Source organism: Rhododendron vialii, chromosome 6a, assembly GCF_030253575.1.
Source record: "Rhododendron vialii isolate Sample 1 chromosome 6a, ASM3025357v1".
Taxonomy (NCBI): domain Eukaryota; kingdom Viridiplantae; phylum Streptophyta; class Magnoliopsida; order Ericales; family Ericaceae; genus Rhododendron; species Rhododendron vialii.
This window is the reverse complement of record NC_080562.1, coordinates 5,161,467-5,178,330: the sequence shown is the minus strand read 5'-3', so window position 1 is coordinate 5,178,330 and position 16,864 is coordinate 5,161,467. Positions and strand designations below refer to the sequence as shown.

The window sequence follows — 16,864 nt, the reverse complement described above, 5'->3', positions numbered from 1 at the left end:
GTTAACAACAATGTACGTAACGGAAGGGGGACTCTTCATTATAGTTTCAAAAAAAATAAGGGAGGGCAATGATATTTTAGAAATCTCAGGGGACGTTCTTACATTTGACAAAAACATCAAGGAAGGTCAATGAAATTAAACACGACGGCCGCGTTTGTTTGTTTTTTTAGATTCCTTCGTTCTTTTTCCTTTATAAGCTTGTGATTTTGAGTAAACTTTGCATAACACTCACACGGTCACACACACCTATCATGTCCTCTAATTAATCTCGAGTACGAACGTAACGTTCCCATTCTCTGTTTTAGTCATGGCAGCTTGAATTTCCAAGGATTTTATCATCAACATCATCATCATCTTCTTCTTCTTCTTCTTCTTCTTCTTCTTCTTCTTGTAACTTGTGACATGGCTGATGATTCACCAATTGGGAGAACAGATGCTGAATTAGAGTCAAGTGAGCATTCATCTCCTTCAACTTCACTGGTATGTCTTAAACGAGAAACACATACATGTCACTAAATTTCTATCCCCAACCTTTGTTTCATGTCATTGTTTAGCTAGATGCTTATTATACTCAAATGTTCTGAGAAATTCAAAACAAAGCGAAACATCTTTTCTCACGTACGCAATGGAGCAAAATCGTGACAAGAATCGATGAATCTCTCATTGTAGTATTAAATTTAGCAGGAAGGAGGAGGTGACGGGCCGAATTATGAACTTTATGATGAGCTTGAAGAAGCCATGGCGGAGGAAGATAAGTCCCTGCGAGAGGCCTTTGAAAAATCCATGCGGCGTAGGGAGGATTTAAAAGATGCCATTAACGATGCCCGCATGGTAATTATATTTTATTTTTTTGGTTTTAATCTTTTATTTTAGTTTCTTTGCTATTTTATTTATTTATAGATAAATCCCTAAGGTTTGCACCTAATACTACAATGGAGCCTATGGGTTTCTGAAAATTAGATGTCCCACTTTATTGACCCTGCTCTGATGTTACTAAATGTTGGGGGAGTTGAACTCCAGCGTCCGTGTGTTCATCAGTCTGCTCGCCAAAAACCCAAACCAAGCGGGAGAGACAACGGGCCAAAAATCGCAGCAAATGTTCAATACGCTTGGAACTCGGACTAATTTTATTTTCCCGACGCTGTGGGACTCTTAACTTTCACATATGTTAGCAACATTTAAGTCTAGCAACCTTTAGAGGCATACATTTGATTTGAGTGATTATTTATCGCCTGGTTTCAAGACTCTGATCCTTGATCCCGAACCAGTGAATAGTTTCTCTCCTCTCATTGAGAATAAATTTTCCTGACATCAACAATTGCATTCTTTTTCTTTCAATGATAACTGTTAAAAGATCCAGTGATGGGTAGTCTCTATGTTTTCTGAAAGATTATAAATGAATATCAAGCGTATGTTTACGGGAAATTTGAACATGAACTTGAAAAGATTTCAACATGCAACTCAATATTTTGTTTGGTGAGAGACAAAATTTGCTTAGTTGTGTATTCCTGAAAAGACTCTGATCACAGCAAACTAACTGTAAAGTCTTTGACTAACTTACAGAGAGAAAGGAAAGATTTTGAGGAAGAACTAGCAAGGAAAGCACAAAAAGTTGAGAACATGAGTCAGCAGGTCGACAAACTCACGGTCCATCTCTGCATTGCCTTGGACGAGAAATTATCTCTACAGATGGAGATCGCAAAGTCCAACCAGATGGTGCAAGAGTCTGAACAGAACATGCTCTCTGCTGTAGAACAGCTGGACAAGTATAAGATGGAACGGGACGATCTGCAGGAGCATGCCTCCAACACAATCACGCCTCTGTCTTTCTCCCTCCACGAGATCGAAGGAGCAACTGGCAACTTTGACCCGTCGATGAAGATTGGGCAAGGGGGTTATGGATCTGTTTACAGAGGTTTCCTTCGTCACACTCAAGTGGCTATAAAGACTTTGACCTCTCAAAGCATGCAAGGCCGCTCAGAATTTCAACACGAGGTATGGTGGGTTTTTTAGACTCATTTTTGAAAATTGTAAGTTCGAATAGAAGAGCTGAATTGATTTTGTTATCATGGAAGCAGGAGTTGGATTCTAACTAGTTATCTGTATGCTTATATGCATAAATTTATTATCTACCGATAAAGGGTGTCTGAGTGTACTCCTCCCTCCCCTAGATACCAGGTAATTGCGGGCCTATGCCCTAGATAGCCTCAAGGGTCCTTTGAGCCCAGGACTTCCTCATACTATCACATTCTCTTCCAACATGTCCATTCCACACATACTAGGTAATTACCGGCCTAATCCCTAGGTAGCCTCTCAAGAGGCATGTGAAATATAATATTTTCCCATTGGTCTCCACTACTTACGTTCGAGCTATGTCTTCCCATGCTATCTCATTTTGCAGGTATCGATTGTTGCCTGCAAAATGTTGAGCTATTTTGTCGTTGATGTCGTACCAGAATCGAACTGTTATGGTTAATGGTTCTGCTTCATTTGGAAACGGCCTAATTTGGGCATGGAACAATTAATTGTTGTTAGGGTGTCATGAAAATGGGGTGTTTTTCTTTGTTCATTCACTATAAACAACAAAAGAAAGGACTTGTTTCGATGAAGTAAACAAAATTTACCTTCACATTACTCAGTATATTCGACCTACATGTTTGCACGTTGTAGTCGCCTCGATTCTTCTGTAGTTAATTCTTGTTAAGAGGGAACCATATGAATTTGCGGCTTCTCTTCGTTTATTCAGGTCCATAATCTGAGTAAGTTGAGGCATCCAAACATTGTCACGCTCATTGGAAGCTGCCCGGATGCTTGTATTATCATCTATGAGTATCTCCCAAATGGAAGCCTTGAAGACAGACTTAGCTGCCGAGACAACTCGACCCCCCTATCCTGGAAAACTCGAATACGTATTGCAGCGGAGCTCTGTTCTGTTCTCATCTTCCTTCATTCCGAAAGCATAGTACACGGTGATCTAAAACCTGATAATATCCTTCTAGATGCCAACTATGTGTGCAAACTCAGTGACTTTGGGATGTGTCGTGTGGTAAATCGAAACGAGGAATCTAGCAACACGACAGGGTGTTACGTGACCGTACCGAAGGGCACTTTTGGATACATAGATCCTGATTTCGCTGAAACAGGAGAGCTTACCCCGAAATCAGATGTCTATTCGTTCGGAGTCACATTGTTGCGGTTATTGACTGGAAATAAACCTGCCGTGGGGTTACCAGCGGAAATGCAAAGGGCACTAGATGGGGGAAGATTGAAAGATATACTAGATCCTACAGTTGAGGACTGGCCTTTTGTGCAAGCCCAACAGCTGGCTTACTTAGCAATGAGGTGCTGCAAGAGGAATCGTACGAGCCGGCCAGACCTTGCCTCAGAGGTGTGGTGGTTGCTTGAGCCGATGAGAGCTTCATGTGATATCTCATCATTCCAAGTGAGTTCCGATGAGAATCGCCAGACTCCGCCTTATTTCATCTGTCCTATCCTTCAGGTTGGTCCATTGGTTCTCATCTCTATTTCGTAGTAGTTTGTATTGAATTTTTTTTGCTACATTCTCCCAGAATCCTTTTTGCAAAATAAGTGATTCTTTGTAGTCTTTATAACCAGCTTTATACTGCCAATTGTTTGCATTGACCCCCGCCGCCGAGCGTAGCTTAATAGTTTTGGTCTATGAAGCATTGACACACCTAAGTGGTTGTCATATACTCGTATGCGTGTTGGACACGCTAAGGACACAGATACACATAGGACACTTCGGATTTGAGTGTCAGGAGAGTGTCGGTGTACGAGAAATGTCCGACACTGGTACGTGAGCTCCGACACAAAGTGTCCGTGCTACATAGTGTCATACTATACCAGTTGGTTGTTTGCGTATTTTTCCATCTCGCAGGGCACTCTCTTTCATTCATAATGGGTTTATCTCTCCCTCTTGGATTTAGGAAATTTGGATCAAACCACGTAAAAATGGAGTTTTCCTTTTGTGTATAAGCGTGATTAGATATTTTATGGGTGATTCTCGTGGTACAAATTAATCGGACGCAGAAAAAACCCCCAACATTAGCTAAGCAACGAGTTCAAATTCCGAAAGCTCCTCATGTAAACAAAACATGTTGTTCTGGGCCAACATGGTTCATCATGTATTTTCCGTTTGACCGGAAAAAAAAAGGTTCATCATGTGGTGGCTTAAACTTGCAGGACATCATGGTAGATCCACATGTAGCAGCTGATGGTTATACTTATGAACTGGAGGCTGTGAGAGGATGGCTTGACGGGGGCCACAGTACATCGCCCATGACCAACCTCCAGCTGCCACACTGCAATATTGTCCCGAATCACTCTCTCCGTTCTGCAATTCAGGAGTGGCAGCAACTGCAGCGGCGATGAGTACTGGTTTCAAATTTTGTCGCACAAGTTTTTCTGTAGTCTGGTTTTCTTTCTTGTTGATTCATGGGATCTTCATACTTTGCATCAGCATCATATCCAGTCGTCGTGTGTATATGAGAACAAGTATACTTGTTATACATGCGTATCATAAATGTTTACCAAATTAAGAAGAGATTCATTATTGGCCAGACACAGATTTTATAACCTGTGACTACATGAGCAGCTAGCACAATTACAACTTACAAGAACATGTTTAGTCATAACATTGGTAGTTCTATTACAAGTACGAGGAACATAATGAAAAGCACAAGCAGAAATTTGACAAGCAAGATGCCAGCAATCTTGTGTAAGCACTTCAATCTCGGAGGATGGCTGCCATTGGCAATTAAGAGCTCGGGAGATCTCCAAAGCATCGCCTTCTATGCAAATATTGGGGTTAAGGCCCCAAGCTAGTGCTACGTTTAGATCTTCAATCAATTTGTTAAGTAAAAGGAAACTACCAGTCCGGTCAACTTAGAGCCTAGCCTCGATGAAGGACAATTTTACATGGTTGTGGCTGGTTGGTTGTGCACATTTCATTTCTCATTATACGTGCTTCAATGAAGAAGCTTTTAAAAGAACCCCCCTGGGGAATTGAATAACTTCTCCTAAGCGAATCACCCTTTATCTCCCACCTATCCAAGAAAGTGGTGACTCATATCTCACACGTATAAAATATCGCTACAAAATTTAATGGAAGTAACACGTGAAACTGTCACTTAATTGATACGCAGTCAAGATTGTACAGTGGCAGCTCTAGAAATATTTTCTAGGGTGTTCAAAAAAAATCTTAATCTTTGCTAACTTTGTTCTACACTAAAAGTTAAACAAAATTTTACTAGAAACTATTAAACCAAGCAAAACTGTCATCGATGAGTTAGACTATTTTGAAACCGTTGCGTAATAATTTCATAATCAACAATATTTGGTTCATCTTCCCAAATGTAATTAATCATGCCAACATTCGTCTCTCTCTCCTTGGTTTAAGTAGTTTAACTAATTAGAAGTTTTTTTTAAAAATAATAATAATGTAATATATATTCAACTTGAAATGGATCATTTAGTTTACACAGTACTTGAACAACTAAAAAATCAGCAGAATGACAATTTTATCATTCTCTCCTTCTCTTGATTTCTTAATTTTTACTAGCATTTATGGTTGTGGGGTGGGTTTTTTTCTTGGGATAACTTGGTATCTGGTTACATGCACTTCGACTAATTTTAGGAGACCATAAATACGCTATTCACTAGTTGTGCCAAAGCAAATGTTGAATGGACTAGCCTTAAAGGAATTGATAGCACCTGAGAGATTTTAAACTTGAATTTGTGCTAATTGGCTATCTTATAAGTTGATGAGTGTTCAAACTTTATTGGAGTGGGCGTTCAAATTAAATCAGGGATATAATAAAAGAACATAAGACTCATATACACCCTATAAAATTTCTAGGGTGTTCACATGCTTCAATGTGCCGCCGCCTCTGAGATTGTAGTCGAGTACGTTCATCCTCTGGAATGAAAGTCTCTCAATCTGTACGTGAGAATGAGGCCAGCCATCTGATGTGAAGTGATAAGTACGATGGTTGTGTTTATCCAAGTTGGCCTGCTATTGGTACCAACCATTGGGGTACGGAGAAGCACGTGGGGCCCACTCCGGGTTTCATACGGATTATCAAAGCCTTTCAGTAATTTTTAAAAAAAAAAACTTGTTAAGCTTGTGAAAAATCAACTTAATTTGATATGTGTAGGTACTCGATCCATTTTTTCCATTGATCCTGTAATCTGAATAAAAAAATAAATATTAAATCGAGTACTTACACATATTGGATTTAGCTGATTTTTATGGGCCTATTTTAGTTTTTAAAAAAAATTATTGAACAACTCGGATCATCCGTATGGAATCCGGAGTGGGCCCCGCGTGCCCTTCGATATCCCAACGGTAGGTACTCTTAGCATTTTCGTTTAAAGTTTTGAAGAGTAGCTTCTGTGTTAAAAGCTATGTCATACTGGTTACTTGCTAGCACAATTAACTTCTGGGGGTAAAAAAGAAAATTTGATTTTCTAGAAGCTCTATTTTGATGGCTTTTGATTTCTACTTTTACGGACGCTACTTTTATCATAGACTATATTCATGCACAACTCTGCCCCAGGGACACTGAGAATAACTTCTGCACATACATTACAGAGAACTGAAAGAAGTAACTAGCTAGCTAGGAGAGGATCAAATGTATTATGCACAACCTTGCCCAAGGTACACTGATCGAATAACTTCTCCACGTAAATTAGAAAGACGGAACTAGCCAGGAGATCGAGGAGAAGAGCATCATTGTTGCACGCGACCGAAAAGATCAAACATTGTACGTACCTTCTAGGTTAGATGAAGGACCTGGATCCACTTTTTGGACTATTTTGCCATTTGTGGACTCGTGTTGAGTTTAATTTGCTGATCGGAATTGTTCATTTATCGTGTTGATGTGCCATTCAAAAATTAATGTTATTTGAATATCGATCAATACCTGATGAAAATATAAATGCGTTGGACAATTTGATCAAAACCCATATTTCTCAAAATAAATGTGTTTAGATCAGGCATTCCTTTGCAATTGAAAAATAATAATTTTCTTATGGGCTTCTTCATCTTCTCAACGAGCTCCACTAAAGGCAAAACTAAACCCTCTAATCTTAAAATGTGGTTTTTGTTTTTGGTTTTGAAGGAGATTGAAGTGAGAGAAATAGACAGAGAAAATGTATTGAGGACCGTGCGCAGAGTTTTAAAGCCCCCAAAAGAACAAGCCCCGATTTTATAAATGTCACCATATGCTCTTATGTATGCTGACTTTATTAAGAAATTACAAGGAAGGAACTAGCCAGGAGACGAGAAGAATCATTGTTGCACGCGGTTGAAAATGATCCAGACATTGTACTAGGTTAGATGAAGGAAAAAAATAAAAATAAAGAAGGTTACATGAAGGATCTGGATCCACTTTTCGGACTATTTTGCCTTTCGTGGACTCATGTTGAGTTTAGTTTGACGATCGGAATTATTTACTTTATGGAGCATATCGAATCGATGCGCCATTTAAAAATTAATGTTATTTGAATATTGATCAATACCTGATCGAAAATGTAAACGTGTTGGACAAGTTAATCAAAACCCAATATTTTTCAAAATAAATGTGTTTAGATCAGGCATTGCTTTGTAAGCGACAAAAATAGTAATTTGCTTATGGACTTCATCTTCTCAACGACCTCCACGAAATGAACAATTCTGATCATTGAAGTGGACCTTGTATAAGCCCCCAGAAGGCAAAACTTAACCCTCTAATCTTGAAATGAAGTTATAAAGTATCCAGTTCCCAGATGAAAGATATCCAAAGGAATATAATACGAAGACTCAGAGTCAATGTCAACAGCCGAGAGCAAAGCTACTCTTTTTCTTCTTTGGTAAAGTTCACCGACGTTTCTGACAAATGCAGATGCCTCCCATGAGGTTTCTAAAATTACATTGCCCTTTCTTGCTTTTGAAACTATTATACAAAAACTCCTCCTTCCGTAACTAAACTCACTAATGGTGTTAAATTTAGCTCTTAAATGACACAAATACCCTTCAAAAAATAAGTTGGGCCTATGTTGGGCCCACGTAAATGATCAAACCGTCCATCATGTAGATCTTGTCAAGTCGAGTGACTAAATTCAAGCCAGGATTATAAAGTAAAATTGAATCTATCTTAAATGGCTTTATCGATATCTAATTGAGTTGATTTTTGACAAACTATTTTGAACAAAATGAGTTGTTCGAATAATTTTTTTCCTTTTTAACCCAAGACGGATCCAAAATCAATATATACGCGATGTATGTACCTATAGCAAAGCTAGCCAAAAATCCCCCTCCATCAAGGAAAACCCATCAAAGTGTACCTGAAACTAAGGGAAATCCAATGAGTAAAATGACATCATTTGTGTCTTCATTGGGGGAAATCGACTACAGGTGGCCTCAAAAGAAGTGGCCACAACTTGAAATATGGAGAAAAAAATAGTGATTTGAGCAAAATTCAAGAGGAGCATAAAATTAAGATTAACTACTTCTAAAGACATATACACATATAGTAAGGACCGAATTGGGAGCACAGAGGTGTCGTAGGTGGTGGAAGATGCTCAAGACGATTGTCAGTGATGTTAAAGTAGAAGTGGCAAACAGTGGTGGTTATAGGTGGCAATAGTTGCTGTGGCCCTTGCGGGTGATGAATTTTATGGTATGCAGCAGCCAGCAGTTGGGTTGTAGGTGCAGGGGAGAGAGGAGGGCAAATATAGTAGTTTTTTGTCCACTACTGTTGATATCATCAATTTCTGTTTAACGGCAATGTAACAGAATGGGGAATCTTCATAATAGTTTCACAAATGTAAAAAAATAAAAATTAAGGGTGAGCAATGATATTTCAGAAACTTCATGGGACGTTCTTACATTTGTCAGAAACATCAAGGTCAGTAACCTCTTTTGTAGTCATGGTGGTGCCCGCTTGCCACTGAAATTTTTTTTCGTAGTCATGGCAGCTTAAAGTATTGTTTTGATGGGCCCTGTTTTGATCATTATGAACTACTAATGTTGAAATTTCCAAGTACTTTAAATCATCATTCTCCTCCTCCTCCTCCACTTCTTCTTCTTCTTCTTCTTCTAACTTGTAAGTTGTGGAATGGCTGATGATTCAGCAAGTGTGGAAACAGATTCAGGATCAGAGTCACGCGAATTGCAAGTCTACTGGGGTAATTCTCCTCAGCATTCATCTCCTTCAACCTCACTGGTACGTCCTAAACGAGAAACACTACATGTCATGTTACTAAATTTCGATGAGGTTTTTACATGTAGCTCTTGTTTTAGACCCCTTTTCTCGTGCACTCCAAAAAAAAAAAAAAATGGACTGTAAACCCATAAAAAATTGGAAGGGACTGTAAACCCATAAAAAAATGGACTGTAAACCCATAAAAAAAATGTAGCTATTTTCCGAAGTACCCAAAAAAAAAAAAAAAAATGGAAGGGACTGTAAACCCAAACATTCTAAATTCAAAACTTCGCAATCTCTCTTAGGGCCAGACTGCAAGAGAGAAATTTCTTGTAAATCTCATATTTCTGACATAAATGACCTGTCTTTGACCGAACTGAAGAGGGAAATAGCCGAGATGCGCGAAAGCTGACGCAGACATCATTGACCCTCAAAAAAAGAAGCCCACAAACTTAGATAGTTAGTTATACCCTATTTGTAGCCCTTCTGCTTCTAAGAGGCTGAGAAACTTGACCTTACCCCTAGGAAAGAGGCTGTTCTATTTATCACAAATCACAATGCTCATAGCATAGGCCATAAAGCACTTGACATGGCTCTAGCTTCTATGTCACGACCTCTGCGCATATATTTTCTTCTTTTCCTTCAGTAAACTTCTATGCTCATAGGAATTATAGGTTGTTCCTTAAAAGTTGAAAAGTCGTCATCTATGCGATCCTTCAAACCTTGAATGCCGCTTCTTCGACTGATACCTATAATAATCCTTAAATAACTCATCTTCAAATTCATCCTCATTATCAAGTTGATGATAAGAATATCCTCCGAATACGTTTTGGTTAATAGGTTTGGTTGTGGGCAAATCTTTCAACGCGGTTCCTATCAACTCTTTTTTTATTTATTTATTGACTATGGGCGAATCCCTTGGTGCGAGTCCTGTTAAATACTTCCCTACGATCATCGTCAATAGGGTTTGTGCATCTTCCATGGATGAATGCCATCAAACCAGGCAAAGTCTTGCTCTAATACCACTTGACGCAGTGGAATTCATGAGAGAAACTAGGTAGCATACTAGTTCAAACTAGATAAACAACTCGAGTCCATGAGCAAAGCTTGCACACAAGGAAAAGAGAGAAACTCTGTTTTCCATGATACGAAAATTGAAACGAAAAGACATAATTTTAACCTAATAAAAATATTCCTAGCCAAAATCTAGTTCTAGAATAATAAAAATAAGAATAGGAAATTTTCTTGAATCTTGTCGTACATCAATATAACAAATCAATAAACAATAAACAATAACACAAAGATATACGTGGTTTCACTCAAGTACAAAACAAGAACCCACTCGATGTCGAGGCACATTTGCACTCATGCAGTGAATCACTATAACAAAATATAAGAATACTTCCATAGACTACTGCCACAATACGTGCCAAGTGTTTTTTTTTTTGTTGCCAAAAGAGAGGAGAAATTTTATTAAAGACAAAGAATCGAGAGCCGGTCGGCCTACAATCCAATAGGTGGGCTTGGTAGATCCCCAAAGGAAAGCTGATGACCAAACAGAAGAATAACATGCATGAGCAGTCCTATTACGTGCTTCCTATGAAAAAAGCTTTAAAAACAATCTCCCCCGGGGCCTGGGGTGGGTCACCTCTAATCTCCCCACCTATCTGACAATAGCGATGACTCGTTTCTCACTCGTATAAGATATCGCTACATAATTGAATGGAAGTATCACGTAAAACTGTCACTTATTACTCCGTAATTGACACTCCGAAAGCATTGAATAATAAGTCAAGATTATTGTCGACTACACACTCATCCTATGGAATGAAGTGAAGTGATAAGATACCCAAGAGAAATTAAAAGATGAAGACGAAGTCAGAATCAAAGTCAATGGCCGAGTAAAGCTACTCTTTTCTTCGTTTTTAACTTATACGTGTGTTTTTTAAACGCGTTGGACAAGTTGATCAAAACCCATATTTCTCAAAATAAATGTGTTCCTTTGCAATTGAAAAATAATAATTTTCTTATGGGCTTCTTCATCTTCTCGCCCGCCGTTGGAAAGATCAAACGTTGTACTACCTAGGTTAGATGAAGAAAAGATCAAACGTTGTACCTACGTTGCTAATTTTTGGTATATTTTGCATTTTGTGGACTCATGTTGAGTTTAGTCTGATGATCAAAATTATTTACTTTATGGAGCTTATCGAATTGATGTGCCGTTTAAATATTAATGTTATTTGAATATCGATCAATACCTTGATCGAAAATAAAATCGTGTTGGATAAGTTGATCAAAAAAACCCATATTTTTCAAAAATAATTTTTTTTTAATAGGCTTCATCTGATCTTCTCAACGACCTCTACGAAGTGAACAATTTTGATCATTAAAGTGGACCTTATACGTCCCAAAAGGCAAAACTAAACCCTCTAATCTTAAAATGAAGTTATAAAAGTATCCGGTTTCTAGATGAAAGATACCCACAGTAATAAAAGACAAAGACCAACAGAAATAAAAGACAAAGACAAAGACCAAGACGAACAACGGCCGAGTAAAGCTTATCTTCTTCTCTTTTTTTTAATTGGGATGATTGGTGCTTGCTTGTGGGGCTATTTTTATTAGTTGAGGTTGAGGGCAATTTTTGTAGAATTCTGTCCACTTACATGTTGCCATCACCAATTTTTGTTAACAACAATGTACGTAACGGAAGGGGGACTCTTCATTATAGTTTCAAAAAAAATAAGGGAGGGCAATGATATTTTAGAAATCTCAGGGGACGTTCTTACATTTGTCAAAAACATCAAGGAAGGTCAATGAAATTAAACACGACGGCCGCGTTTGTTTGTTTTTTTAGAATCCTTCGTTCTTTTTCCTTTATAAGCTTGTGATTTTGAGTAAACTTTGCATAACACTCACACGGTCACACACACCTATCATGTCCTCTAATTAATCTCGAGTACGAACGTAACGTACCCATTCTCTGTTTTAGTCATGGCAGCTTGAATTTCCAAGGATTTTATCATCAACATCATCATCATCTTCTTCTTCTTCTTCTTCTTCTTGTAACTTGTGACATGGCTGATGATTCACCAATTGGGAGAACAGATGCAGAATTAGAGTCAAGTGAGCATTCATCTCCTTCAACTTCACTGGTATGTCTTAAACGAGAAACACATACATGTCACTAAATTTCTATCCCCAGCCTTTGTTTCATGTCATTGTTTAGCTAGATGCTTATTATACTCAAATGTTCTGAGAAATTCAAAACAAAGCGAAACATCTTTTCTCACGTACGCAATGGAGCAAAATCGTGACAAGAATCGATGAATCTCTCATTGTAGTATTAAATTTAGCAGGAAGGAGGAGGTGACGGGCCGAATTATGAACTTTATGATGAGCTTGAAGAAGCCATGGCGGAGGAAGATAAGTCCCTGCGAGAGGCCTTTGAAAAATCCATGCGGCGTAGGGAGGATTTAAAAGATGCCATTAACGATGCCCGCATGGTAATTATATTTTATTTTTTTGGTTTTAATCTTTTATTTTAGTTTCTTTGCTATTTTATTTATTTATAGATAAATCCCTAAGGTTTGCACCTAATACTACAATGGAGCCTATGGGTTTCTGAAAATTAGATGTCCCACTTTATTGACCCTGCTCTGATGTTACTAAATGTTGGGGGAGTTGAACTCCAGCGTCCGTGTGTTCATCAGTCTGCTCGCCAAAAACCCAAACCAAGCGGGAGAGACAACGGGCCAAAAATCGCAGCAAATGTTCAATACGCTTGGAACTCGGACTAATTTTATTTTCCCGACGCTGTGGGACTCTTAACTTTCACATATGTTAGCAACATTTAAGTCTAGCAACCTTTAGAGGCATACATTTGATTTGAGTGATTATTTATCGCCTGGTTTCAAGACTCTGATCCTTGATCCCGAACCAGTGAATAGTTTCTCTCCTCTCATTGAGAATAAATTTTCCTGACATCAACAATTGCATTCTTTTTCTTTCAATGATAACTGTTAAAAGATCCAGTGATGGGTAGTCTCTATGTTTTCTGAAAGATTATAAATGAATATCAAGCGTATGTTTACGGGAAATTTGAACATGAACTTGAAAAGATTTCAACATGCAACTCAATATTTTGTTTGGTGAGAGACAAAATTTGCTTAGTTGTGTATTCCTGAAAAGACTCTGATCACAGCAAACTAACTGTAAAGTCTTTGACTAACTTACAGAGAGAAAGGAAAGATTTTGAGGAAGAACTAGCAAGGAAAGCACAAAAAGTTGAGAACATGAGTCAGCAGGTCGACAAACTCACGGTCCATCTCTGCATTGCCTTGGACGAGAAATTATCTCTACAGATGGAGATCGCAAAGTCCAACCAGATGGTGCAAGAGTCTGAACAGAACATGCTCTCTGCTGTAGAACAGCTAGACAAGTATAAGATGGAACGGGACGATCTGCAGGAGCATGCCTCCAACACAATCACGCCTCTGTCTTTCTCCCTCCACGAGATCGAAGGAGCAACTGGCAACTTTGACCCGTCGATGAAGATTGGGCAAGGGGGTTATGGATCTGTTTACAGAGGTTTCCTTCGTCACACTCAAGTGGCTATAAAGACTTTGACCTCTCAAAGCATGCAAGGCCGCTCAGAATTTCAACACGAGGTATGGTGGGTTTTTTAGACTCATTTTTGAAAATTGTAAGTTCGAATAGAAGAGCTGAATTGATTTTGTTATCATGGAAGCAGGAGTTGGATTCTAACTAGTTATCTGTATGCTTATATGCATAAATTTATTATCTACCGATAAAGGGTGTCTGAGTGTACTCCTCCCTCCCCTAGATACCAGGTAATTGCGGGCCTATGCCCTAGATAGCCTCAAGGGTCCTTTGAGCCCAGGACTTCCTCATACTATCACATTCTCTTCCAACATGTCCATTCCACACATACTAGGTAATTACCGGCCTAATCCCTAGGTAGCCTCTCAAGAGGCATGTGAAATATAATATTTTCCCATTGGTCTCCACTACTTACGTTCGAGCTATGTCTTCCCATGCTATCTCATTTTGCAGGTATCGATTGTTGCCTGCAAAATGTTGAGCTATTTTGTCGTTGATGTCGTACCAGAATCGAACTGTTATGGTTAATGGTTCTGCTTCATTTGGAAACGGCCTAATTTGGGCATGGAACAATTAATTGTTGTTAGGGTGTCATGAAAATGGGGTGTTTTTCTTTGTTCATTCACTATAAACAACAAAAGAAAGGACTTGTTTCGATGAAGTAAACAAAATTTACCTTCACATTACTCAGTATATTCGACCTACATGTTTGCACGTTGTAGTCGCCTCGATTCTTCTGTAGTTAATTCTTGTTAAGAGGGAACCATATGAATTTGCGGCTTCTCTTCGTTTATTCAGGTCCATAATCTGAGTAAGTTGAGGCATCCAAACATTGTCACGCTCATTGGAAGCTGCCCGGATGCTTGTATTATCATCTATGAGTATCTCCCAAATGGAAGCCTTGAAGACAGACTTAGCTGCCGAGACAACTCGACCCCTCTATCCTGGAAAACTCGAATACGTATTGCAGCGGAGCTCTGTTCTGTTCTCATCTTCCTTCATTCCGAAAGCATAGTACACGGTGATCTAAAACCTGATAATATCCTTCTAGATGCCAACTATGTGTGCAAACTCAGTGACTTCGGGATGTGCCGTGTGGTAAATCGAAACGAGGAATCTAGCAACACGACAGGGTGTTACGTGACCGTACCGAAGGGCACTTTTGGATACATAGATCCTGATTTCGCTGAAACAGGAGAGCTTACCCCGAAATCAGATGTCTATTCGTTCGCAGTCATATTGTTGCGGTTATTAACTGGAAATAAACCTGCGGTGGGGTTAGCAGCGGAAATGCAAATGGCACTAGATGGGGGAAGATTGAAAGATATACTAGATCCTACAGTTGAGGACTGGCCTTTTGTGCAAGCCCAACAGCTGGCTTACTTAGCATTGAGGTGCTGCAAGAGGAATCGTACGAGCCGGCCAGACCTTGCCTCAGAGGTGTGGTGGTTGCTTGAGCCAATGAGAGCTTCATGTGATATCTCATCATTCCAAGTGAGTTCCGATGAGAATCGCCGGACTCCGCCGTATTTCATCTGTCCTATCCTTCAGGTTGGTCCATTGGTTCTCATCTCTATTTCGTAGTAGTTTGTATTGAATTTTTTTTGCTACATTCTCCCAGAATCCTTTTTGCAAAATAAGTGATTCTTTGTAGTCTTTATAACCAGCTTTATACTGCCAATTGTTTGCATTGACCCCCGCCGCCGAGCGTAGCTTAATAGTTTTGGTCTATGAAGCATTGACACACCTAAGTGGTTGTCATATACTCGTATGCGTGTTGGACACGCTAAGGACACAGATACACATAGGACACTTCGGATTTGAGTGTCATGAGAGTGTCGGTGTACGAGAAATGTCCGACACTGGTACGTGAGCTCAGACACAAAGTGTCCGTGCTACATAGTGTCATACTATACCAGTTGTTGGTTTGCGTATTTTTCCATCTCGCAGGGCACTCTCTTTCATTCATAATGGGTTTATCTCTCCCTCTTGGATTTAGGAAATTTGGATCAAACCACGTAAAAATGAAGTTTTCCTTTTGTGTATAAGCGTGATTAGATATTTTATGGGTGATTCTCGTGGTACAAATTAATCGGACGCAGAAAAAACCCCCAACATTAGCTAAGCAACGAGTTCAAATTGATGGTTATTCCGAAAGCTCCTCATGTAAACAAAACATGTTGTTCTGGGCCAACATGGTTCATCATGTATTTTCCGTTTGACCGGAAAAAAAAAGGTTCATCATGTGGTGGCTTAAACTTGCAGGACATCATGGTAGATCCACATGTAGCAGCTGATGGTTATACTTATGAACTGGAGGCTGTGAGAGGATGGCTTGACGGGGGCCACAGTACATCGCCCATGACCAACCTGCAGCTGCCACACTGCAATATTGTCCCGAATCACTCTCTCCGTTCTGCAATTCAGGAGTGGCAGCAACTGCAGCGGCGATGAGTATTGGTTTCAAATTTTGTCGCACAAGTTTTTCTGTAGTCTGGTTTTCTTTCTTGTTGATTCATGGGATCTTCATACTTTGCGTCAGCATCATATCCAGTCGTCGTGTGTATATGAGAACAAGTATACTTGTTATACATGCGTATCATAAATGTTTACCAAATTAAGAAGAGATTCATTATTGGCCAGACACAGATTTTATAACCTGTGACTACATGAGCAGCTAGCACAATTACAACTTACAAGAACATGTTTAGTCATAACATTGGCAATTCTATTACAAGTACGAGGAACATAATGAAAAGCACAAGCAGAAATTTGACAAGCAAGATGCCAGCAATCTTGTATAAGCACTTCAATCTCGGAGGATGGCTGCCATTGGCAATTAAGAGCTCGGGAGATCTCCAAAGCATCGCCTTCGATGCAAATATTGGGGTAAGGCCCCAAGCTAGTGCTACGTTTAGATCTTCAATCAATTTGTTAAGTAAAAGGAAACTACCAGTCCGGTCAACTTAGAGCCTAGCCTCGACGAAGGACAGTTTTACATGGTTGTGGCTGGTTGGTTGTGTACATTTCATTTCTCA

At 39.2% G+C, this 16,864-nt stretch overlaps 2 protein-coding genes across 7 annotated transcripts; both read left to right on the top strand.

The window, feature by feature from the left end:
- The first annotated feature begins 361 nt into the window (after positions 1 to 361).
- On the top strand, positions 362 to 4,569 carry LOC131331137 (U-box domain-containing protein 33-like). Of its 2 annotated transcripts, none has more exons than XM_058364987.1 (5): positions 362 to 480; positions 685 to 831; positions 1,564 to 1,995; positions 2,747 to 3,499; positions 4,204 to 4,569. In XM_058364987.1, the coding sequence occupies exons 1-5, from the start codon at positions 403 to 405 to the stop codon at positions 4,390 to 4,392; spliced, it is 1,599 nt and encodes a 532-aa protein (XP_058220970.1). In that variant the 5' UTR covers positions 362 to 402; the 3' UTR covers positions 4,393 to 4,569. The 2 variants fall into 2 exon arrangements, with proteins under 2 accessions (XP_058220970.1, XP_058220969.1); XM_058364986.1 differs by having other exon boundaries at positions 388 to 480; positions 682 to 831.
- Positions 4,570 to 8,947: 4,378 nt separating this feature from the next.
- Positions 8,948 to 16,431, top strand: LOC131331135 (U-box domain-containing protein 33-like). 5 transcript variants are annotated; one of them, XM_058364979.1, is made up of 5 exons: positions 8,948 to 9,227; positions 12,563 to 12,709; positions 13,442 to 13,873; positions 14,625 to 15,377; positions 16,092 to 16,431. In XM_058364979.1, the coding sequence occupies exons 1-5, from the start codon at positions 9,120 to 9,122 to the stop codon at positions 16,278 to 16,280; spliced, it is 1,629 nt and encodes a 542-aa protein (XP_058220962.1). In that variant the 5' UTR covers positions 8,948 to 9,119; the 3' UTR covers positions 16,281 to 16,431. The 5 variants fall into 5 exon arrangements, with proteins under 5 accessions (XP_058220962.1, XP_058220961.1, XP_058220966.1 ...); XM_058364978.1 differs by having other exon boundaries at positions 8,949 to 9,227; positions 12,560 to 12,709; XM_058364983.1 differs by having other exon boundaries at positions 9,149 to 9,227; positions 12,548 to 12,709; positions 16,092 to 16,429.
- Positions 16,432 to 16,864: the final 433 nt, after the last annotated feature.